Source organism: Petromyzon marinus, chromosome 22, assembly GCF_048934315.1.
Source record: "Petromyzon marinus isolate PM22_M1 ecotype Great Lakes invasive population chromosome 22, UKy_Petmar_22M1.pri1.0, whole genome shotgun sequence".
Taxonomy (NCBI): domain Eukaryota; kingdom Metazoa; phylum Chordata; class Hyperoartia; order Petromyzontiformes; family Petromyzontidae; genus Petromyzon; species Petromyzon marinus.
The window spans coordinates 9,633,302-9,659,108 of NC_133688.1; the positions used below are offsets into that span (position 1 = coordinate 9,633,302).

The 25,807-nt window shown below is 43.7% G+C and overlaps 1 protein-coding gene across 2 annotated transcripts in view; it reads left to right on the top strand.

The window, feature by feature from the left end:
* Positions 1–25,807, top strand: part of IKBKB (inhibitor of nuclear factor kappa B kinase subunit beta) — an 86,709-nt gene that overhangs the window by 46,447 nt on the left and 14,455 nt on the right. For both annotated transcript variants that reach the window (XM_032959100.2, XM_032959101.2), the window contains exons 15-19: positions 960–1,021; positions 5,501–5,610; positions 6,352–6,401; positions 14,623–14,722; positions 15,189–15,336. In XM_032959100.2, the coding sequence (XP_032814991.1) occupies positions 960–1,021; positions 5,501–5,610; positions 6,352–6,401; positions 14,623–14,722; positions 15,189–15,336 (470 nt within the window). The remainder of the gene's footprint in view (positions 1–959; positions 1,022–5,500; positions 5,611–6,351; positions 6,402–14,622; positions 14,723–15,188; positions 15,337–25,807) is intronic.

Consider the following 25,807-nt stretch of genomic DNA (forward strand, 5'->3'; position numbering starts at 1 on the left):
AAATGTGGCCAGCACAGCTCTAAAAGTGTAATGAAATGAGATAATCAATGCACAGCCGCGTTAGTAAATCCGGCCTTCAACGCAGCTCTCAGCTCTGTAAGACTTTAACTCAAAGCAGCAGCAGCAGCCGGAAGTACTTATTCAGAGATACTTCTTCCCAAGATCATGATCAACGCTACCTCCACACAGAAGGCAAAACTAGGGAGATGGTGAAGAGTAAATGTTACTTGCTAGTCCTGTATTGATGAAAAAATAAGAATAGATTTGGTCCTTTCTGGCAATGAAACAGGTGTAAAGATTTTCAAACACCAAATAGATACCTTTTGCAAGGAATCCAGTTTGCGTTAACCACACGAACTTGTGGTGGACATGCAAACAAACAAAATACTTCCAAAAAAAGATCCCAGTATAAAGATCCTGGCAAAAAGGTCCCATTTTGTAGCTGCTCCCCCCGAGCTATAAATGCCTCTGACAGTGCGGTGGCTTTTTGCTGTTCGCCTTTTGGCGTTCTCTGGTCTGACACTGCTGAGACTATGCCCTAAATAAGGCTGTCTGGTGTGTAGGCCAATCAGTTTCAAAGACAATGCAAATCTTATTAGAGCGTGTTTGTTTGCATGTTCACCACAAGTACGTGTGGTTAACGCAAACTGGATTCCTTGCAAAAAGTAACTATTTGGTGTTTGATAATCTTTAAAACTGTTTTATTTAGGGGAAAATTCAGGGTTAAAATATATATATTTTTCATACTTTGATACTGGCAAAAATAATCCCATCTAGTACTGTATTGGTTGTTCAGCCGTCGGTGTTTGCTGCGTGTAACTTTCGGGCACTTTCTTAGCCGCAGGTGATGAACGAAAGGCATTTACAGCGCACTCGGCCATTTGATTTCCTTAGTAAAATTGATTCTGTTTTGAAGTTCTTAATTTGTCCTTGTCTCTGCTGGCTTGCACTGTGCACAGCCTCAAAGAAGATGCACAGCGCGTGGCTGGAAATGAAGGAAAAGGCCAAGGCCCTGGTGCAGGTAGGTTGCGTCCGCCGTCCGGAGAAATCTTCAAAGCGAACACCAGAACGAGGGATTGTCTCCCATTTCAAATAAGCAATGAAATGCCAGTGTCTTCCTAGAACAACGTTTAACATGGAATTATAATATGAGACCTTTGCCAGTAGCAAGATATAGTAATAGGTTTTTACCCCTTTATCTGGCACCAAAACTGACACCTTTATACAAGGGATCATGTTTGCAATAACCACAACACAAGCAGTCAAAATGCAAACAAAAAGAGACAACTCTGATAATGATATGCACTGCCCTTATGGCGTCATCTGGTCCAACACCAGTGGAGACTAGGCTCTAAGAAAAGCCGTCTCGGGTGTGGACCAATCAATTTCAAGGACAGTGCATTATCATTATCAGAGTTGTCTCTTTTTGTTTGCATTTTGACTGCTTGTGTTGTGGTTATTGCAAACATGATCCCTTGTATAAAGGTGTCAGTTTTGGTGCCAGTTAAAAGGGTAAAAACCTATTACTATGGAATTATAATTTAGCGTTTTGGAGACTATAAGTAGCAAAATAAATAAACATAAAATGTGTCTCCTTCCCACATCTGTTTCTCTGTATGAAAACTTTTTTTTTATTTACACATCCCATCGCTCACACGGACTTCTAGGAGTTATTTTTTGTCAGGGACGGTTTCTGACATTCGGTGTCTCATCAGCAGAATCAGGCTTACTTGAAGCAATGCTGGTGAACTGCCACATGTTTCGAGAGAAGGACCCCCCCCCCCATTGTTAGATATAATTCCTTGTTATATGCAATACTAATGCAAGACAACCATTATTGTGTTACGTATTATATATATATTCTTTGGTCTTTCGGTAATGTCACGTAGATAGGTTGAAAGAAAATAACAAAAAAGAACACAAGGTTTGTTGCGATCGAAACGTTTTTTCGAAACGTTGTAGTTTTTGTTATTTACTTTGAACCTATCTCCGTGACTTTACCGAAAGACTCAAGAATATAAATTCCTGCACTCGCGAAAGATTTGAATACGTATTATATAGTTTGCATCAAAGTTATAATTGTAGGTAGAGGGACAGATATGGGTAGGAGGCGTACCTTTCTTTTAGAGAGACCCACAGAGGGGATGATAGGTCGAGTTTACCCGCAAGAGGGAATAACAGGTTGACTTTGCCCGTACTGGGATTTAAAATCTCATCCTTAACACGCAAGCGCCGTCAACTCAGCGCCACCCAATTTGGATGAAATTCGCTTGAATGCGATGCGTCTGGGTGGGCTCACGGGGTCAGGGTTGCCGTGTTGGGACGCAGCAAGAGCCCGCTATGCGTTTTCTGGGCGTGCCAGGATTTAGAGCCACATCTGCCTAATCGTGCTTCAGCTGAAGGCTTGTGACTCGCCACACAATTGTGACTTTTATCAGCCAAACGTAAGTTATGTTGGGCTGGTGGGTTGTGCTAAAAAAATGTTTTTTTTTAATCTGGTGAGATAGATGTCAGAGATTTATTTTCTGTTTATCTATAAATGTTGCCCGAGTCGTAATAAATCTATAACCACAAGCAGTCTTCAGCAGATCAGCACAGGGAAGGAATTATGCCCAAATACAACAGAAGTAAAGGTGAATACAAATGTTTTATTTACGTTTTGAAGATCAGGACTTTGAACAAAAAAGTGCCCAAATGCACCAACTTGGCATTGGCTACAGGTGACCTTTTAGATAATATCACTCCGTTCATCAACAGAAGCCCTTTGAAGATTGATAAACATGGCACCAGCTGGCTATCCTGTAGGAATTGCGGACGCATTATACATTGAGTGCGTTCGGGCCCACAAACGGCCCCGTGTTTAGTTACGGGACCTTTTGCCCTGACAGGCATCAGATAGGGGCATTCGGGTAATTTTGTAACTCGGAGGTAATTCTGAAACTGTGTGCCCACAGTTCCGGCACAAATTAGCTTGATGCTCCAATGCTGTGAGATCATTTTCAGCCTCAGATTAACAGATGGTGGGAGCGCTTAAGCGGAAAATCCCGGGTTCGGAGCGCAGAGTAGCCACCTGTAGAGTACCTATCCCCCTTATGTTTCCGCCTTATGTTTCATACCCATGCAAGTGCACGCTCCAGAAAATGGAGCTGTAGCAAACACTAGTTAACTACGGTTTGGATTTTTATAGCATCTAATTGAAACCATATCTATAGCTTCCCCGTAGGTCAATAATGCTGTTGTACCATCCCATGAATGTTTTATAAACATGTTTTAATAAACGTTTATGGTGACGGTGTAACTGGAAATAGGTGGTGGTGAAAAGCTAATGTAAGCTGAAAATGGTGCATGCAGCAGCTGAAATCCCATAAGTGGGAAGTGATACAAATATAAAATGCTCAAACAGTTTATCTATAGGCCAAACAGGTGCGTCGGCATTTAGCCACGAACACCACATCAGCGCTTCACTACCATTGTTGATCTTTGCACATCGCAGAGAAAGTGCGAGCACATTTGAGCGAAAGGTTTCTTTACTGTGGTTGGACAGTGCAATGCATTATCACGGTTATCCATCGCGCGTTGGTCAATTACCAATCTTTGTTGTCATCTTTTTTTTTTTAAAACGTAAAAATTAAATCGCTTCCCCTTGCGCTGCGTAAACCAATCCCTTCCTTGCGTCACCGCCCGCTCGCTCGCTCGTCATGGTGCGGATGCATTTGGTCGGTCTGATTCCGTCCATTATCGCTCATTAACATATCGGATGCGAAACTGTGTTTATTGGCGTGTGCTGCCAAGGCCAAACTGGGCCATTGCTTTTAGCTTGATTTGGTCATCTCGTTGGTGTCTGTACGGCTTTATATCGCATGTGGTTTCACTCCATTTCTATCTCCGTCATCTTGTCCTTGCATCGTTAGGTTTAGCATCAAGTTGCTATCCCGCACCTCCACTTGGCATGGTTGGCTTCGTACGATTTCGAAATAAGTTCAACATGCATACGTACATACATATCCGGGTTGTTAATTTGTTATCGATGTATTGACGATCCTTTTTGGAATCGAAATTTTATTTCGTGGAACCGATAATCCGATCCAATTCACTTTTCGTAACGATTGAAGCGATTGGAGTGCGCGGACGTTCAAGCTGCATGGCGTAAGCAATCAATCCTTCAACTTTAAGTCACCTCTTAAGTAAACTACACGGTGCTTTTTGGGGAGACACTTGTTGTAGCTCTCCTTGAAAATGTGCGACTTCCACTTCCAACAGAGTAATTTGAGTCAAAAGTGACTACGGATGTAAATCTTTGTCAGCAATGTTTAGTGTAGATAACATTTAAATAAAACTGAACTGCTGTGGTGGCTGGGCGTCTGATGAGTCGGAGCACTGTGCTGGCACCACAGAGAGTCTGTTCTGATCATGGCGGTCACCCGTGATTAAACTGGATTCTCAGATGTAGCGAGTTGATGGTCTCGGTCTAATCAGCACTGACTGCACAAAATAACCCGTCGTATTATATTTGCTTTTTCTCTCAATTTGGCTGAATTCCAGCTCTTTGAAATGAAAAAAAATCCCAGATCGACTGCCATGCAACAAATAATTATCTCTAGCGGGGGTGCATGAGTGAGCGCCTCGAGTGTGTGGATCACAATATCTCTTGAAGGCGATATCATGTTCCAAGGGCTGTTCTCCAACACGGCGTGATGCACTGTTCTGCGTGCGTTCAGAATAGAGGCTTGCTCTGATGACATTTACACTAACGATAGCAAGAGTGTAATCTCAAACCTGGGGAAAATACCAAAAGTATTATGCTGACAAAAATGTAACTGTTTAATAACGTTCAGAGTTTTTTTTTTTATCATATCCCAGAGCAGAGCTCAACTGGATATAAATCACCCGAGGGAATTATAAACGCGAAGATGCTCAAGGAGGCAATAGAAGTTTGTGTTTTGGGAACATTGGGAACATTGCCTGTTAAAAGATAATAAACCCAGCACCGCTGGTGAAGCTTAATATAGCCGTGCGATGAAAATCAACAACTCTGCTCCCCGACGACGTTGGTGCCAGGGTCTCGAGTTTTGCATCGGTTCCAGGTTGACCAAACTCAGATGGCAGACCGGGACAATGCCGTTGCCTTCAAGTTAGAAGCTGCCGTCTTGATCGTCAACGATTTTCTTTGGCGACGTACGTCGCGAGTCCCGTGCGCTTATCGGGTTGACCAAGTTGATGTGTGGTTGGAGTACAGCAGCCTCTTTACAACGGGCCACAGAGCACGGGGGTCACAAGTTGACTCGTGCAGAATGTATCCCCTCTGTGTGACTCCAGTTGTTTGGGTTCAAGAATATAAAAAAAAAATAAACTTGCAATACACCATTGTCTCACCTGCCATGCCAGGAGATCAAATCGCGCTGAACGTTATACCTCGGGGCAGCATCCCCGCGTTTACGGACGTTGTAAAATGAGAGCCTCGCGTTTACCCCCCCCCTGCCCCCCCTTCCCTTGAACCCAGAACACGGAGGTGGTGGAGGTGGACGAGAAGCTGTTGGCCGTGCAGGGACAGATCGTGGCACTGCAGCGCAGCCCCACAGCGCGGCGGCAAGGCGACGTGCTGGAGAACACGTGTGTGACGCCACCCACGCCCCCCCCCCCCACCACCACCACCCACTTCCCCCCACCTCCCCCCCACCACCCACGTCCCCCCACCTCCCTACACGTGCGTGCCACCGCCCCTCCCCATCGCCCCGACACGTGCGCCTGCCGCTTTTCTTCAATCCTACGCTTCCCCGTGCCCCTCGGTCGTTCACTCTCCACGACTGTGGGTAGTGATATAGCGCACAGCTTATTAGAGAGTACCCCCAATTTGTCTTATCCTGTAAGTAAACTCGGGCTAAACGGAGAAGCCACCTGTTGGTAAAAGATGTGTTCCCCGCTTAAATCTTCATGCCCCATCTGCACACACGTGGTCCCAACCTGAGTGGGAGCAGTGAGCCAAATTTTTCCCCTTCATTGGGCACCTTTTATTTTTATTTTATTTTTATTTTACTTGTTTTATACTTTTACGTGACTTTACCGAATAGAACCAAATCGTATTGGGCACCTGTCGCGCCGAAATCGAGCGGGGGTTGCTGTCACGGAGTTCCCACCCCGTTTTGCGGCGGGCGTTTTGTAGCAGCCTCGCGTTGAGTTGTAATAAAAAAATGTTTTACCACGTGGTGGCACCAGCACTGGGGAGACGAATGTGACCCCCAGGGTGTTGCTGGATACATGACATTCACGTGCTTAAAAGCCACTGTCATCATCATCATCATCCCTGTCTGTCTAACCACTCTAAACAACGGATTTTTTTTTTTACTTTTGCAGGGAGCAAAAGGCAATGGAGCTGTACAAACAACTGCGGGAGAAGCCGAGCGGTAAGCACGCTTCAGTGCGCGCGATGTCCTGATCGTTTTTCAGGGTTTGAGAGGGAGGAGATGCTTGGAAAACAGCAATTCTTTCAGTTTAACACATAGTAAGCGTTTCACGACCAATATTGTCCTTGATAGAGGTTTTTGGGTTAGATTCCGTCACTATAAACATGTCGTGAAACCCGCCACCACCAGACACAGCCAATTAGTAAGAAAACATTCTAATTTCTTACGAGTTCACACCTGTGTGTTGGTGTATAAAACCCACAACATATACAATGGGAGCACGACGTTTCGCTGGTAATTACAACCAGCATCATCTGGTGACAGCCAGAGTTGTGGAGAAATCCTGCTGTGTTGGTCTTAGCAATTCTTTGTTTAATTCATATGGCGGACGTGTTCAATTATTTCTTTATTGCTTCTTGCCAGCTTGGTTGTCGCAAGGCACAGAGGACTGCATTGCGTTGTTCAGGCAGCGGCTTTCCGCATGCTCCATAAGTATAAACTCTGCTCCAGGGAGCATCCAGAAATTATATTTTAAAAAAACACAAAACACACAAGAACCCCAAGGCTGTTATTGTAATGCACAGCACAACCACACACCACATCATTATTTTTCGCGACAATCACTGCTATCATTTTCTGGGGTTTGTCACCTCGAAATCTCCATATGAGATCTCGATATGAGATTTCTGTTAAGTTGGTAATGTTCTTTTTACGGCAGTGCTGAGCCAATTTTAAAACTGAAACTTTTTTATTTTACCAGGTAAGGCCCACTGAGCTATTTTTCAGAAGTGACCTGGCCACAAATCAGAGCTCAACAAAGTGGCTTATCGAGTGGAAATTTCTAGCAGCCCACGACTCTGAACGCATGTTGATTTTAAATGTGGAGGGAAAAACCGGAGCGCCCGGAGAAAAATTCACACGACCACCGGCAGAGACAACACGCAAACTCAATATACAGGCATTGTCTGGGCCGGGTTCAAACCTGCAACCTCCTGCATACCAGTCGAGGTGGTTACTATCTCGCCACCGTGGCTGACCACAGGGATTGTACCCTTTCCCCAAGAGGCTTTTGCTCCAACGCAAGAAAGCGGCGAGGATCGCCAAAGCGTGAAATGGCTCGCCGTTTTAAATTCGTTATTATTTTTTACGTCGACGTTGAGCTTTGAAAAACAGCACAGTGGCTCCATGTAAATGCCGCGACATCATTTTACACTCTTCACTTACAGCAGAAGTTCACGTTACGAATTCCGCTAGTAAAAATTACTGGGCGGCTACAGAAATGAAACGATCCACTCCGATGCTGGCTCGGTGCTGAGCATGCTGAGCAAGTGAAGTGTCCTCCGCTACCTATTGCTGTTCGCCCTTAAAGTGATTGCGCATCAATTTTTAAATCAAACCAGTCAATGTATTTTCAGCAAGCATACCAAGCGCTTGTTATAAAGTGCTTTTGCCAGCGTGCGTTGTGCTAAATTGGTTAATTGCATCACTTTTTGGCCGGAGGTTGTAGGCTGTAATGTGAAAAGGATGCCTCGATTATAGTCAATTCCTGCCTTCAAATTACTTCTACAACACAATTACGTGCCATGTCCGTCGCATGTGCTATTTGTAACTCAGGCTAAACATGCTCACTGAGCCTCCTCAGGAAGTATACAAATGGAATCTGCATTAGGGCAAGTTGGTTGATCTAAACATATCTTCTATATAAATAAAGCCCTTAATCTGTATGTCTCAAAACCTCTAGGGTCCTTCTGGACAAGGTAGAAAGCTGATACGTGGTACATTCGTAGCTTTTAGGACACAAACAACAGAAAAATAATAAAATCCGAGGTTTTTTTTCAGTTTAAGGCCCCCAAATCTCAATTTTAAGTGCCCTGCAAACATTTTTGTGCGTGTCAGAAAATGTAAGGGAGAACCATTGTTCGATGTTGATTGTTTTTGAGATTTTTCAGATTCAAGCCCTAAATCCGCATTTTATGATGTTCAAATCCGAATAATTTGATAACGGTAAAAGATAGGAGAACTTCCCCTCATAGAGTATTAAGTTAATAATATTTTGGTCTTTCTAATAAAAAAGGAATGGAATATTTAAATTCAGCGGTTACCCAGGGGTATGTCTTTAAATTAAGAAGTTGAATCAAGTCGTCAACAATGGTATTTTTTTGCGGAAACATACACATTTTTGGAGTAGTTCGTGTCTGATCATAGATAAACATTGTAAAAAATCATCACGTTAATTCTTATATTTATTGAAAACTTTTGCCTGGCAAAGACAGGCTTTATGAACGAGTATAATATATAGTTCTTAAAAGCAGACATTCGAAAAATGTATTTTATATGATAAGTACTGCTTGTGCAGAAGTGTTTATATTTAGACAATTTGCAGGCCAGCCAATTGCGTGATCGAGCTGAGTTTAGAAAGCATCTTTTGCTATGGAACGCATTTGGTTCCATCAGATTCCGGAAACACAAATGAATATCAAATACTACTGCCATAATAGAGGTTTTTGGGGTAGATCGCGTAAATATATAAATGTGTCATTAAAACCCGCCACCGCCCGACACAGCCAAGGTTTGTCACGTAAACAGAACATGCCAATTCGTCACTAGTACAGCACACCAGTGTGTTGGAGAGCCAAGCCACAACATTAACAAACTGAGTACGACGTTTCGCCAGTAATTACAACCAGCTTCATCAGGCGACAGCCAGATATGTGGCGAAGTCTTACTATACTCTTTGGTTCTATTGGGTAAAGTCACGTAGGTGAAAATAAAATAACAAAAAATCACGACGTTTCGGCCACAACACAAGCGGCCTTCATCAGGTGAAGGGACGAGACTGTCTGGAGGACAGCGCTGGAGTGAGAGAAGCCACGCTTAGATCACGACCTTTAAGCTTAAAGGTGATCTAAGGTCGTGATCTAAGCGTGGCTTCTCTCACTCCAGCGCTGTCCTCCAGACAGTCTCGTCCCTTCACCTGATGAAGGCCGCTTGTGTTGTGGCTGACACGTCGTGATTTTTTGTTATTTTATTTTCACCTACGCGACTTTACCCAATAAAACCAAAGAGTATGGATCCTAGCAGTCACGAAAGCTTTAAATCTAGAAGAGAAGTCTTACTGTTTCATTCCTTGTATAGAGGCCACCCTTCTGTGCTCTTGCACAATGTGGGGGGGATTACTGAGGCAACGTACATTATGCATGTGCATTATGCAAGCCCTTTGAACATGTCCTTCCTGTCTATTTTGTTTATTAAAATTGCCCTACAAACGGTAATCCCTATTGAGGTACGCTGCCTTTTGTCGGCATGCATTTAAATAATGTATTATATGATGATTCGCTTCCACGCTGCACTAAGACGGTAGCTATCCGAACGGTTAAAGTTATTTAGATTTCTTTCAATTTCGATATATTCTCTAATTAGTCTTGGCCAGTAGTAGCTAGTTTTGCACAAAACTTCAACATGATCAAAATCAATTGAGTGTCCTTTTGGCACGCGTGTGCTGCTACTGCTGACAGTTGCATTTGGGAGAATTTAATATTTCTCTGATGTTCTTTTAGTCTCCTGCTGATCATTCGTCCTGCTTGCCCAACATAACATTTACCACACGTGCAGTTAATCCTGTACACAACTTCTGTTGATAGCTTCGGTAATACATCTTTTGTACCAGATGTGAGATTCTGTATTTTATTTACCGTGCCAAATCTGACTCGTATGTTTGTTTTTGCAAACATCTGGCTAGTTTGTCAGTTACTCCCACAATGTACAGTATTTTAATCGTTTTAATTATTTGGGCAGTTTCAATGCTCTTGTTAGTTGATTTGTTTTTAGTTTTCCCTGTTGATTTGTGCATCATTGTTACCGTTCATTTGCAGCGCTTCTTTAACATGTTGAATTTCACATCTGACACTTTCTTAGCTTGATGAATGAGCGTCTTGATAAGAGCAGATTTCTGTGCGGGGTGATTGTGTGGCTCTGCATTCAGATAGGTGTCAGTATGTGTTTTCTTTCTGTAAACACTGTGTTATTTAGTTTAACACGTAGGCTTTCGCGACCAATATTCATAATAAAGGTTTTTGGGTTAGATCGCGTTATTTATAAATGTGTCGTAACCCTCCACCACCCGACACGACCAAACAGTAAAAAAGTGTCACGTTGACAAAAGACAATTAGTTCACTACTTTAGCCCACCGGTGTGTTGAAGAGTGAATCCACAACATTTACAGTTTGAGTACGACGTTTCGCTGGTAATTACATCCAGCATCATCGGGCAATTCGCCAGAATGGTAAAGCCCTCACTTGCTCCCGGTCTTAAGTAGAGCAGCAGGGTGACGTCATCATTTAACTCATTCATGTGCAGTGATTTGAGGTAGGGGGGGTATTGTAATTATATAATCGATTGGTAATCAGTCAATGGTTATGATTAGTAATGAGTTGTAGATTAGTAATTAGTTGTAATGTGTTATTGTGATTATGTGCTACGTTAGTAATCCGTAAATTTGTATGTGTTTCCCCTATAATTAATTGTCGTATGTATTATTTAATAATATGTAATATTTAATAATATGTATTATTTAATAATACCCTTCCAAGCCGCACTAAGCCTGTAGCTGTCAGAGCGATTAAAGTTATTTCTATTTCTCTCAATTTCAATGGATTCTCTAATTAGGCTTTGCCAGTAATAATTAGTTTTACACAACACTTCAACGTTATCAAAATCAATTGAGTGTCCTTGTTGACAAGCATGTTCTGCCACTGCCGACAGTTGTGTTTGAGATAATTTCATATGTCTTTGGTGTTCTTTTAGTCTTATGCTGATGTTACGTCCTGTCTGTGTGGAGGGTTATGACACATTTATAAATAATGCGAACTAACCCAAAAACATATCCTTAGTTATTTTATATATTTTTTATTATTTTGTTGTTTCCCTTCAACGTGAATTTACCGAAAGAACTAAGAATATGAATTACTGCAGTCACGAAAGCTTTAAATCAAAATTTAACCCAAAAACCTTTATTATGACTGTGTGCTATTTTTACCATTTCGACCCGTCCGAGGAGAATATCCAGAAATGGTAGAGTTCTGTCAGCTTCCACTTCTACGGTGAACTGGATGGATGGGGTTTGCGAGTTGAGATGATTTAGAAATGCGTTCAGTGTATCTTGGCCATGTGGCCAGACCACCAATGTGTCATCCACATATCTCAACCAAGCAGATGGTTTTAGTGTGCTTGAAGCCTTTACGTTAGTTTCAAAATCTTCCATAAACAAAGGAGAGCCTATTGCTGGTCCTTCCTTTTGTTTATAGAAATCACCTTGCCACAAGAAGTAGGTGTTCTTAAGGCAGTGTTCAGCTAGTCTTGGGATATCTTTGGCTAAACCTTTGTTGGTTACCAGAGTGTCGAGTAATTTAATTGACTCGTTGACCGGAACCCTCGTGAACAGAGAGGTTACATCAAAACTTACGATAATAGAATTTGGATTAAGGTTAATATCTTAAATTATATTTACGAGATGTTCAGGGTTTCTGATTAACGAAGAGGTCCTTCCGATGTAGGGCTGTATTTGTTTCGTTACTTATTGTGCAAATTTGTAAGTGGCAGAGCCTATTGTACTAACTATGGGTCTTAATGGGACATCAGGTTTGTGAATTTTTGGTAGCCCATGAAGTCTTGGTGGTTTTGATGCCCTTGGTTTGATCAGGTGTTGCTCTTCCTTGGGAATTGGTGACTTGGCAATGATTGCCGTTGTATTACGTTCCAAGGTGCTGCTTGGGTCTCGTTTAATTTTAAGGTGGGTACCTTCATCGAGTAAATCTTTGATTTTATTATCGTTGTCCTCACGGGGCATCATAACAGTCGATCGGCCCTCATCAGCAGCAAGAATTTGTATATCGTTATTTGCTCTCAATTCTCTTAAGGCTTTTGCTTCACTGAAGTTAATATTTGTTTTTGGCAATTTGCTGTTCTCAATAATGTTGGCAACCTCGTGCCTAGTCATCTCAGCTTGATTATGAGTGAGATTTCGATTTAAAGCTTTCGTGACTGCAGGGATTCATCTTCTTGGTTCTTTCGGTAAAGTCACGTAGAATGGAAATAAAATAATAATAAAAAATAAAACAATAAAATAAAATTCTCACGACGTTTCGGCCACAACACAAGTAGCCTTCTTCAGGTGAAGAAACAGGTCTGTCCAGAAGACAGCGCTTGAGTGAACACTGTCAAGCATGGACTGCGTCTTTTAAGCTGTGTGGGCGGAGTTAACATATGAATTAGCATGTTACCCACAGCCCCACCTCCGGAGCGGAGGAGGGTGGCGGCTGGGCACAGAAAAAAGCAGAACAGCCAAGGTGCGCTGTTCTGTCCTGTGTTGCATTATAACTGTGCTATAAACTGGACTACAATACAATATTATACCTTCCAATCTAAACTACATGGTACAACATCAAATCCATAGATAAATTCCACCTTTGAATTATACAATGCGTTACTTTACACTACCCTATACTTTAGACTATAAAATATTAGCCTTGTAACATTACACTGTCTTATTCTATGAACCCAACTATATGCCACACTGCTGTATATTCACTATGCAATTACGATACTATATATTGCCTTATGAATTATGTTAAACATTACAATGTTATACTATTTATTATTATTATACCACATGCTATAAACCATACCATTAACCGTGGTGTGAGAGGTATTAAGAGGCAGTGCCAGTGAATGGACTGGTCTGAAGGTCACCGTAAAATACAATCAATTAAGGACCGAAATGGTTTATAACATCTTTCCAATGGTTACTAAGCAGAATCCATTTTCTCGGTTGAAATTGTCTCTGTGTTTGTATATGTGGATGGCCTCATGAACGAATCTCTCATGGTAGCCGGATGGCTTGCAGAGAACCTCCGTCTTGGAGAAGTCAATTTCATGTGAGCCCACTGAGTTATAACAGTGATCTCCCACGGCTGAGGAGTTCGTCTTACCGTGTTTCAAGTCTGCTTTATGTTCACGGATGCAGTCCGAGATATGTCGTTTGGTTTCTCCAATGTAGCTGCTACCACAGAGGCAACTTAGTTTGTAAACGCTCGGGTACTGTATGTCTGGAACCACATCTTTTACAGAAGGAACCAGATCACGGATTTTATGTACCTTGTTGAATCGGACCGGGATCTTGTGTTTATTTAGGATTTTGGAGATCTTTTTTGTGACCCCCACAATGTAGGGTAAGGTGATGGTTTTGAATGGCTCCTCTAGAGGATCCTTCTTCATGACTGGAGTGATGGCTTTGTGGATTGTGTGGTCGGAGTAACCATTAGCCTTGAGAGCCTGGTGTACGTGTTTGAGTTCACTGGCAATGTGTTCCTGGTCGGAAATGCATTGGGCTCTATGGTATAGAGTCTTGATGAGGGAGTTCTTCTGGGATGGATGGTGGTGGGAATCCGGTTTTAAGTAAGCATCCGTATAGGTAGCTTTCCTGTAGACAGAGTGGCTCATTGAACCATCAGGTCTCCTTTTAATTAAGCCATTCAAAAAAGGTAGCTTGCCATCTTTTTCGACCTCCATGGTAAATCTGATGGCTGGGTGTATCGAATTGATGTGGTCGAGGAATTGGTCTAGAGCAGGCCGGCCATGTGGCCAGATGACAGTGTCATCCACGTACCTCTTCCATAAGGTCGGGCGTAGAGTGGCAGTCTGGATGGCGTCAGTTTCACATTTTTGCATGAATACGTTGGCTACAACCGGAGACAGGGGGGAGCCCATTGGGGTGCCCTCAGTCTGTTTGTAGAAAGTTCCATTCCAGGTGAAGTATGTGTTGGTTAAACAGTGTCTCACCAGGGGGGGGTACATCAGTATGCAGTCCTTGATGAACCAAGTCTTCGATGATTGCGATGGTGTCAGCGGGAGGTATGGAACCCGCAACAATCGCCCTTACCCCATCGTTACCCCAACGTTGAGAGCTCCTTGTGTACGACGCGCGTGACCTTTTGTGACCCGGCGTTGATTCCTGGCCATGCTACAGCATTGACAATTGATGGCTGAGACTTGCCTGGGTTTCCCGTGCCTCGGCTCGGCTTCAAACGTTCGTAAGGTGCAGCATGTCAATGTTAGCACTCTGACATCTGCTCGCCATGTGCCGTGCCGACCTTAATGGGTGCTCGCCGACAGCTGTGCAGTCGGTGGGCTGATATACTCGGGCATCTGTGCATTGTTTTGCAGACCAACGGGTGTATGGAGACAGCGTGGAGATGGTGAAGCTTATAATACATGCCGTGCAGAACCTGGAGAAACTCATGAAGGAGCTCTGCCTCTTCCTTGGGTACGTTTGTGTCTGTGTGTGCGTCAGGGACAACAGGATTGGGGGAGTGGGAGTGTAGCGGCTAGCGCTACGCTGCGCTAGAAACTTCGGCGACCCGAGTTCGATTCCCGCTCGCGGCCGACACCAGTGACGATTATCTGAATCGGTCATGGGCCTCCCCTAGGTCGACTCGGCCTCAAATGAGTACCTGGTGCGGTGTGTATACATCACCACTGGGGAGACAAAGGCGGCCGGTTGTGGTGCTGGCCACCCACTCCGTCGTTGCTGTAACTGCCTTCATAAGTGCTTGCTTAACAGCACTTGCCCCAAAAGTTTTTGATTGCTATACGGGGGATCTTTGTCTTTTGCCATTGGAAGTGAGATTGTGATTTTTGTTGTACGTGTGATCACAGTCAGACGATCGTGCGTATTGCGTGCCAATGACCGTGGGGGTTTTGATTTGTTTTGCCTGTTCGCGTGATCACAGTAAGATGGTGGTTTGTAAAAATGAGATCAGCTCGCTGATGCCGCGCCTGGAGGAGTCTGTGGAGTGCATGAAGGAGGCGGACCGTGCCCTCACACGCATGCAGGACAAGCGGCAGAAGGACATCTGGTCGCTGCTCAAGTTCGCCATGGTGGGTGTGGCTTGCACGATCAAACCTCCCCCCCCCCCACCGTGCACTCTGTTGTCATAGCAGAGGGCCGCCCCCCCCCCCCGATCACCACGCGTTCAAATCCTCGCTAAGGTCAACCTGATCCCATCGTCGTCGCTATCGGTGTCATCGCTTCACGGTGGGTACAGTGAGAGCCCCGCCTGGTGAGGCTGCACCACCTCGCAGGAAGTCGCCGCACAATGGTTGTTCTGTAAACCGGTGCCCGTCATAGAACCTTTGGAATGTCGCTGTTGGTGCCGGACCAGCGAATTAAATCAAGTGTCACCCAGCTTCCTTTTAAGCATGGGCACACCGAGTACATGCGTACGCACTCACCACGATGTATCGACACGTTGATTCTTTTAAGTGCAATTTGTTGTTTTAATATATTTCCTTTACCGTCATATAAGGTTCCGCTGTGAAGCAATATTGGACAGTTGTATAAGCCATCCATCACGTTGATCAAAGAGGCACTGTAGTATGAAAATCCATATCCTCTGGGTGTGTGGAGAACGGGTGAGGAGCGGTAGTGCAACGTTTAGTGCGCTGCACTACGAACCCAGTGACCCGACCCGACTTCAATTCTCGCTCATGGCCAACACCAGTGACGATTGTGTGAATCGGTCCTGGGCCTCCCCTAGGTCTGACAGAGCTGGGAGGTTCACCTGCAGGAATCCCGATTTTTTTTCTATGGGTGATTGCCATGTAAAAAAAAAAATCTACTTTCAATTTTTTGAGAGATGCCAACAGTGATCCTGCTGTGGTAACATTGGTGCAATAGATGGGGAATCTATTGCGATTATTTAGCGAATTTATTTTGGCTAGTCTAAGCAGGTTGCTGGTTCCAGCCGGCCACTATGGCCAATTTGGCCAATTGGAACGTGCTGATGTCACTGCCACTTACTTGTACCTCCGATTAGCGTGGTTGGCTACATACGATGTTTGCTGTACTGTATGTGCGGATAGCCATGGTGGAATGATGAGTGCATTGCACTGCGATGCTGGCGATCTAGGTTCCATTCCTAGCAGGATTGTTAATATCGGAAGTTTTGGCATTCCCGGTAAATGTATTGTTTAAACCGGTTATCAGTTTCCTGTGCAGATAGAAATGTCGAGCAAGAAGCACGAATGTTCGCCTCTTAAACTGAGAAACAAGGGGACGTTACCGCCGTGGTGAGCTGGTTAGCACACAGAGGTAGCTGGTTCTACTTCATGCAGACAACACAGAGGTAGCTGGTTCTACTTCATCTAGACAACACAGAGGTAGCTGGTTCTACTTCATGCAGACAACACAGAGGTAGCTGGTTCTACTCCACCCAGACAACACAGAGGTAGCTGGTTCTACTTCATCTAGACAAAACAGAGGTAGCTGGTTCTACTTAATGCAGACAACACAGAGGTAGCTGGTTCTACTTCATCTAGACAGCACAGAGGTAGCTGGTTCTACTTCATCTAGACAACACAGAGGTAGCTGGTTCTACTCCACCCAGACAACACAGGTAGCTGGTTCTACTTCATCCAGACAACACAGAGGTAGCTGGTTCTACTCCACCCAGACAACACAGGTAGCTGGTTCTACTTCATGCAGACAACACAAAGGTAGCTGGTTCTACTTCATCTAGACAACACAGAGGTAGCTGGTTCTACTTCATCTAGACAACACAGAGGTAGCTGGTTCTACTTCATCTAGACAACACAAAGGTAGCTGGTTCTACTTCATCTAGACAACACAGAGGTAGCTAGTTCTACTTCATGCAGACAACACAGAGGTAGCTGGTTCTACTCCACCCAGACAACACAGAGGTATCTGGTTCTACTTCATCTAGACAACACAGAGGTAGCTGGTTCTACTTCATCTCGACAACACAGAGGTAGCTGGTTCTACTCCACCCAGACAACACAGAGGTAGCTGGTTCTACTTCATGCAGACAACACAGAGGTAGCTGGTTCTACTCCACCCAGACAACACAGAGGTATCTGGTTCTACTTCATCTAGACAGCACAGAGGTAGCTGGTTCTACTTCATCTAGACAACTCAGAGGTAGCTGGTTCTACTCCATCCAGACAACACAGAGGTAGCTGGTTCTACTTCATCTAGACAACACAGAGGTAGCTGGTTCTACTTCATCCAGACAACACAGATGTAGCTGGTTCTACTTCATCTAGACAACACAGGTAGCTGGTTCTACTTCATCTAGACAACACAGAGGTAGCTGGTTCTACTCCACCCAGACAACACAGGTAGCTGGTTCTACTTCATCTAGACAACACAGAGGTAGCTGGTTCTACTCCACCCAGACAACACAGAGGTAGCTGGTTCTACTCCACCCAGACAACACAGGTAGCTGGTTCTACTTCATCTAGACAGCACAGAGGTAGCTGGTTCTACTTCATGCAGACAACACAGAGGTAGCTGGTTCTACTTCATGCAGACAGCACAGAGGTAGCTGGTTCTACTTCATGCAGACAACACAGAGGTAGCTGGTTCTACTCCACCCAGACAACACAGGTAGCTGGTTCTACTCCACCCAGACAACACAGAGGTAGCTGGTTCTACTTCATGCAGACAACACAGGTAGCTGGTTCTACTCCATCTAGACAATACAGAGGTAGCTGGTTCTACTTCATCTAGACAACACAGGTAGCTGGTTCTACTCCATCTAGACAATACAGAGGTAGCTGGTTCTACTCCATCTAGACAACACAGGTAGCTGGTTCTACTCCATCTAGACAATACAGAGGTAGCTGGTTCTACTTCATCTAGACAACACAGATGTAGCTGGTTCTACTTCATGCAGACAACACAGAGGTAGCTGGTTCTACTCCACCCAGACAACACAGAGGTAGCTGGTTCTACTTCATCTCGACAACACAGAGGTAGCTGGTTCTACTCCACCCAGACAACACAGAAGTAGCTGGTTCTACTTCATCTAGACAACACAGAGGTAGCTGGTTCTACTCCTCCCAGACAACACAGAGGTAGCTGGTTCTACTTCATCTAGACAACACAGGGGTAGCTGGTTCTACTCCACTCAGACAACACAGGGGTAGCTGGTTCTACTCCACCCAGACAACACAGAGGTAGCTGGTTCTACTTCATCTAGACAACACAGAGGTAGCTGGTTCTACTTCATCTAGACAACACAGAGGTAGCTGGTTCTACTCCACCCAGACAACACAGAGGAAGCTGGTTCTACTTCATGCAGACAACACAGAGGTAGCTAGTTCTACTTCATGCAGACAACACAGAGGTAGCTGGTTCTACTTCATGCAGACAACACAGAGGTAGCTGGTTCTACTTCATATAGACAACACAGAGGTAGCTGGTTCTACTCCTCCCAGACAACACAGAGGTAGCTGGTTCTACTTCATCTAGACAACACAGAGGTAGCTAGTTCTACTTCATCTAGACAACACAGAGGTAGCTGGTTCTACTCCACCCAGACAACACAGAGGTATCTGGTTCTACTTCATCTAGACAGCACAGAGGTAGCTGGTTCTATTTCATCTAGACAACTCAGAGGTAGCTGGTTCTACTCCATCCAGACAACACAGAGGTAGCTGGTTCTACTCCATCCAGACAACACAGAGGTAGCTGGTTCTACTTCATGCAGACAACACAGGGGTATCTGGTTGTACTCCACCCAGACAACACAGAGGTAGCTGGTTCTACTTAATCTAGACAGCACAGAGGTAGCTGGTTCTACTTCATGCAGACAACACAGGGGTAGCTGGTTCTACTTCATCTAGACAACACAGAGGTAGCTGGTTCTACTCCATCTTCCGGAGTGGCAGGATCTGTACTCTCTCAACACAGAGGTAGCTGGTTCTACTTCATCTAGACAATGCAGAGTAGCTGGTTCTACTCCATCTTCCAGAGTGGCAGGATCTGTACTCTCTCTGCCTCCTTCTAGCCAGAGTTCGTCATACGGCAGGTCGCCTCCCGGACATTTGTGAAAAAGAGCTTCATAGCTCATCGGATTCCTCCAGTATAAATATTCTGATAAAATGTTTATTTTTATTTTATTGCCCTGACATGACAAGCAATCTAATTGTGCTCGTGATAAGTAATTACTTGCAATTTTTTTAACATGATAAGCACAGGTGCATTTATACTAATTATTAATTTTACACTGTGTAGTAAAAGACACTAACGAGTTAATAAAAAAAAAAATCTGGTTTCTGAGAGTAAATTCAGAAAGAACGTTTTCATCTTAGTGACAGAAAGTAAAAAAATAAAACGTTGCAGTGTTTAGAAAATTGCACGTATTTATTGTGCAAGTCCACCGATGTGTCTGCTGCTGTACAAATAAAGCATGCAAGTGTAGAGACGGTGCGTGTGAAATATCTAGTGAATTCCTAGGACAACCGTTAGTCAAATATGAGAATCCAGGAAAAAAACCTGCACTCATCATAGAACTCGCGATCGCATGTTAGGTTCTGATTGTGGCATTGTGGCCGGCTCCTCGCCCGTGTCTCCCACGAGTTGATGTTAACCTGACCAATCACAGCTGGTCCTCTTTTCAGCTTTTCAAAAACGCCACTTTTTTCAAATTTTCTTGCTGTGGTTTTCACACCTGATGATGATTGCTTGTGTTGCAGTCGAAACGTCGTGATAATTTTATTGTTTTATATTTTTATTATTTTATTGTTTCCCTTCTACGTGACTTTACTGAAAGAACCAAGAATATAACTAAAAAGGTTATTCGTCTTGGCAAATAAGGACACAACTGTGATATTTGTAAGTCTGTATGTACAGTAGTCCCTCGTTTTAACATTCCGTTAACGTTAACATGCTGACTAGCGGTGTGTTTACGTTATGCACGCGGTCGCCAATTTCGGCCAATCCGAGCGCTCATAAGTGGGGCTGAGCCATGCCCTCAGCCAATCGGCGATGCCCATTTATGGGTGTTTAGACCTCGACTGGCTTTGTTTGCATTACGCTTTCTGTTTTGGCAGTGGAAACAGCTCTCTTGCAGACTCATGCCATCAGCGGTCGTCTTGGAACGGATTAAAAACGTTAACCAAGGGACTACTGTATATGTTTCCTCGTGATGTTGAAGCTGAAAAGTGAGGAGTCTAGCAACATTGATAAACTTTTAGATTTAGAATCCCTGAGTGGTGGCGGTAGCTTAACATTCAGCTGTACCTGCATTTAATGCAATAGCTCATTGGAAGTGAGTCATAAATAATTCAAACTGAACCTTTTCCCACCATTAACACATTAAATAATAAACCTGAAACACTCAATGAGTAGACCGCGTCAGGTTTAGCCGTGGTCTCGCACCCCTCCGCACTTTGCTACGTGGAGTCCGAGGACAGATGGGAGTAAATTCTAAAGGACTCCTTTGCCTAAAACGACCTCACATTGTCAACATTTATTGGGATTGTGGAAATTAGTCTGGGCATGCCATATTCCAGGAAGCGATGAGCATGAGTGGAAAGAAGGCAACATGCGCCTGCATTTCTACACCTACTGGCGCGTGTGTACGCGCGGTTTGACGGGAAACACTGGTGACGATTATCTGAACCGGTCCTGGGCCTCCCCTAGGTCGAAACGGCCTTAAATGAGTACCTGGTGCGGTGTGTAAACATTGCCACTGGGGAGACAAAGGTGGCTAGGCGTGGTGTTGTCCGTATCGGCCTTCATAGGTGCTCGCTAACAGTACTTACCCTAGCAGTCTTTGAGGCTATACGGTGGGTCCTTGGTATGATATAGAGAAAGGTAACATACATTGTATGCATTAGGCATGTAGTGACGCATTGATTAATCACTTTTGTATACTCATTCCATGCAAACAATTGAGTAAGACTACATTACTCTTTATGATTAATGCTAAATATATGCCAGTATTACATTTAATCCAGTGAGGTGAAAATAAGATTTAAATCGGACGGGAGATCAGAAACACATAAAATAAGACAGTTAAACAAATATGTAACATTCTAATCATGACCCCAAATTGTGATGAAGTGAGTGTGAATCGGTCACTTTCCTGGTTTTTGCCAATCCCATGCATCCATGTGTTTGATGCTGGGCCTCTCTTGATTGTTTTTTCTCTCTTAGGTCATCACCTCACACAATTTTAGTTTTCTTTATCCATATTGGGGAAGTGAAGGTGTGGTGCCTACCGCACCATATGATGTGCCATGCTGACTATAAGAGGTACTTTCTCAACAGAACTTTTCCCTTCAGTCTATCTGGGCCGAGAAGGGGGCTGTTTGTTCACTTTTAGTTTTTGTATCCGTGTGCTTGAGAGCTTCCTTCGGTGTGCGAGCATGCACGCATATACTCTTTGGTTCTATTCGGTAAAGTCACGTGGGTAAAAAATAAAACAAAAAAAATCACGACGTTTCGGCCACAACACAAGCGGCCTTCATCATGCTAATTCCTTTGTCAAGGCACCTTGATTCCTCTCACACAGCTTAAAGGTCGCGGTCTGAGCTGTGTTCACTCCAGCGCTGTCCTCGAGACAGTCTGGTCGCTTCACCTGATGAAGGCTGCTTGTGTTGTGGCCGAAACGTCGAGATTTTTGTTGTGTTATTTTTTACCTACGTGACTTTACCGAATAGAACCAAAGATCCTTGCAGTCACGAAAGCTTCAAATCTAGAAATGCACGCACACGCGTGCGTGTCCCATCTTGGGCGTTTAAGGCAGAGGGAAAGTAATGCCGCGCTGTCGTCAATTAACGCACTGCTGAGTAAGCAGCATGCCAGTGTGGTGGCTCAAGGGCCTTCATCAAGCATTTATGCATTCAAATAAGCTGGTTAAGCCACTCCAGCTATGGCTTAATTTCCACAGACGGATAGATGGACATGGTGTGAGAGCAAGAAAAGTCGATACGTGTTTTTGATGGGTCGTCTTCGGTGCGAGCGGCATTTCGCGAATGAGCGCGTAATGATGTTTGAAGAAGTTTGCTCAAGTGCTGGCCTTTCTTCATGCACAGCACTCTCTTAAAGTGCATTGATGCGTGTGTGTGTGTCGGTGGGGAGCGGTTGTGTAGCGGTTGGAGCTCTGCCCTATGAACCTGGCCACCCCGAGTTCAATTCCTGCTCATGAACAACACCAGTGATGGTTATCTGAACCGGTCACTGGCCTCCCCTAGGTCGACTCAGCCTTAAATGAGTACCTGATGTGGTTTATAAACATCGCCACTAGGGAGACAAAGGTGGTCGGGTGTGGTACTGACCACCCACCCCCTTGTGTACCGTTCCGGCCTTCATAAGTACTCGCTAACAGCACTTGCCCCAACAGTCTGTTGCAGGCTAACCGGGAGATCTTGGTCTTTCTCGTTGAACTGGAAAGTTTTATTCCACCAGGTGGTTTGCCGCTAGCCTCCCACCATGCAGTTCCCAATTTGATGGGTTCTCACAATCGGAGAACTTGCCCTCATAATTTTGATATGGTTGTTAGTACTGTTATACTCTTCTGTGACATGGGTTATCAACTGGCGATGACGAGCTTGTGGCAGTCTGTATCCGAACATTATCTTGGCTTTTGTTTGTTATCTCACACGAATATGTCGAGCTGTGAGTGCTGCATAGCTACCAATAAAAGTACGGTTATGAAGTCAGCCAGTAGTTACACCTCCATAAAATGTTGTGCCTTACCAAGTGGTCACTTACAATACTCTGGAATATGGCAAAAAAAAAACTCATTGACTTTCAGAATTAATTTCAAGAGCTGTCTGCCATTGGGATGATTGGTTGTTTACATTGTTGAGTTATTTTGACTTCGTGTGGGATGAAACTGGAGTACTTGAGAGCCCATGCGTAAGAGGAGGGTAATACTGAAAGCTTTGCCACATACGCAGACTTAAGATTGAATTGCCGTACTGCCATTCCCCTGGCCACCTTACAGGCCATGCCTCCAACACCTGATATGTCCAGGTAGATCTTACATCCCAGTAATAACCAGGCTCAACACTGCTTAGCTTCTGAGATCCGAGGAGATCAGGTACGTTCAGGGAGATTTGATTGTCGTAAAAGAGGTCATCATGACGTCCACTCATGGGTTCCATCAAGTATGTTTTGGTGGCCTGAGTCTGCTCTCTGTATACCGTGAAACACGTCGTAAATTCATATTCTTAGTTTTTTCGGTAAAGTCACGTTGAAGAGAAACAACAAAATAACAAAATATATATAAAACAATAAAAAATTCTCACGACGTTTCGACCATAACTCAAACGGTCATCATCAATAATAATAATGATGATGACCGTTTGAGTTATGGTCGAAACGTCGTGAGAATTTTTTATTGTTTTATATATATTTTGTTATTTTGTTGTTTCTCTTCAACGTGACTTTACCGAAAAAACTAAGAATATGAATTACTGCAGTCACGAAAGCTTTAAATCAAAATTTACGTCGTAAATTGTTGCGTTGATTGGGGAGCCCTCTCCTTTAATAGAGTCATTGCGAGCCAAGAGAAGTACGCACGTCAGCTGGCCCAGCTGAGGAAGTGGTCGAGAGCAGTGGTTCTCAAACATTCTTTTTTACTACTACTGTTACCTCTTTCTGAATTTTGTTTCACACCGAGTACTACACCCTTTGCCTGCCCCAAAGTGGTTTTTGAGAAATAAATGTACCACTAATCAACATCAATATTTTAAACAATTGTCCATTTTGTGAGGTACCCTAACGAACTTGTAACTGCAATCAAATAAAAAGAAAATTCAATGGACGCTCTGCACGCATGACGTAATCTGTTCTTCGCTCGCTGGTTACTCTTGTAAACCACATTGTTTACGATCACCGAGTTTATAAAGGTATTTTATGTCGCTCTAGGTTACCACGTGGATTTACACGTTACACTAGTTTATATTGCCAGATTCATACATGATTATTCACGAATAACTCTTATGTATGATATAATTTCACACATTCAGAAATCACCACTTATCCCCCCGGGGTCTGTCTACCCCCGGTTGAGAACCACTGGTCTAGAGGCTGGAACTTTTTCGATTTAAAGCTTTCGTGACTGCAAGGATTCATCTTCTATGGTTCTTTCAGTAAAGTCACGTAGAATGAGAATAAAATAATAAATTGATCAAATAAAATAACACAAAATTCTCACGACGTTGTGGCCGAAACGTCGTGAGAATTTTATTGTGTTATTTTATTTGATCAATTTATTATTTTATTCTCATTCTACGTGACTTTACCGAAAGAACCAAAGAAGGCTGGAACTTGTTCCATTCACGGTGTGCTCCTTTTGAAACTCACAGGGCATTTGTTTTATGTTCCTGCTGTTATACATCCTGTTTGATTTAATAATTCATATTGTAAAATCCTGTGCTTGGCACCCTTTTGAAGCTAAATAATTAACCTTTGAAATAGAAATGACCGTTGTAATTACTTGGGAGACTTGTACATATTTCATGCTGTGTAAAAAAACAAGTTTTAAACAGGGGTAAATTACTTGGTATAGTATTTGGACTAAACTTGGAACATCTTCCAAAATATTCAGTGTGATTGACAATGACGTGTTGAAACCATACGGAGCTTTTGTGTCCATCATTTGAGCTGTATAGTGAAATAGAGGCAGATAAAGGCCTTGCAATATGCGACTATTTGGTGCTTCAACATCTTAACACCTCCTTTATTATTTCCGGAAAGGGTAAAAACTGAAACGTTCTTCAAGAACAGTGGAGACATTCGTGCTTGGATACATTCAGCGAGAGAAGAGGAACACATGCATTAGGAAACATCCATAAGAGTTAAGATTTCATTCAAACACGTAAATGGGCTTTGGGTGGGAGGGATCATGGTCAGGAATAATCAGGGAGTTGCTACCAAGGGATGGAATGCAACCAAGAAGACAACCGCCGAGGAGATGAAGCGACGAGATAATCTCGTGTGTGGGTGCGAGGCGGATTATTACATTGGGGGACTGTTGAGTGTTAGCGGTGGGTTTGGGAGGCCTTCACCCAGCAGTAGATAGATCACGGCTGATGATGATGATGTGCTGTACGATGTTAACTTACTTTGGAGTACATTAACTATACAATACAGTGTGCCTTTAAAGGTATCAGCAGTTTATTTTCAAAGAATTACATTTAGACGGCGGTTTGAGTTTCGTTAAAGGAGCAACACTTGATAACAGTGACTATTTAATCGTACGAGTCTCGTCCCCTGTAATCCTCCACGCGACCACCATGGCGACGCACGCTGCCATCGTGATTTCAGGGAGTCTCGGCGTGCTGGCCAGCCTCGGGGCTGCGAACGCTTCAAATGCTTCTGTCGTGCGCTGTTCGAGATGGCTGAAGCTTTTCGGTGAATAGAAACAAGTGACGTACATATATATAAGGCGCGTGTTGGCAACGTTGCAACGAGGAAGTTGAAACCTTAATAGTCGATCAAACTTTTGATTTAAAGCTTTCGTGACTGCAGTAATTCATATTCTTAGCTCTTTCGGTAAAGTCACGTTGAAGGGAAACAATAAAATAATAA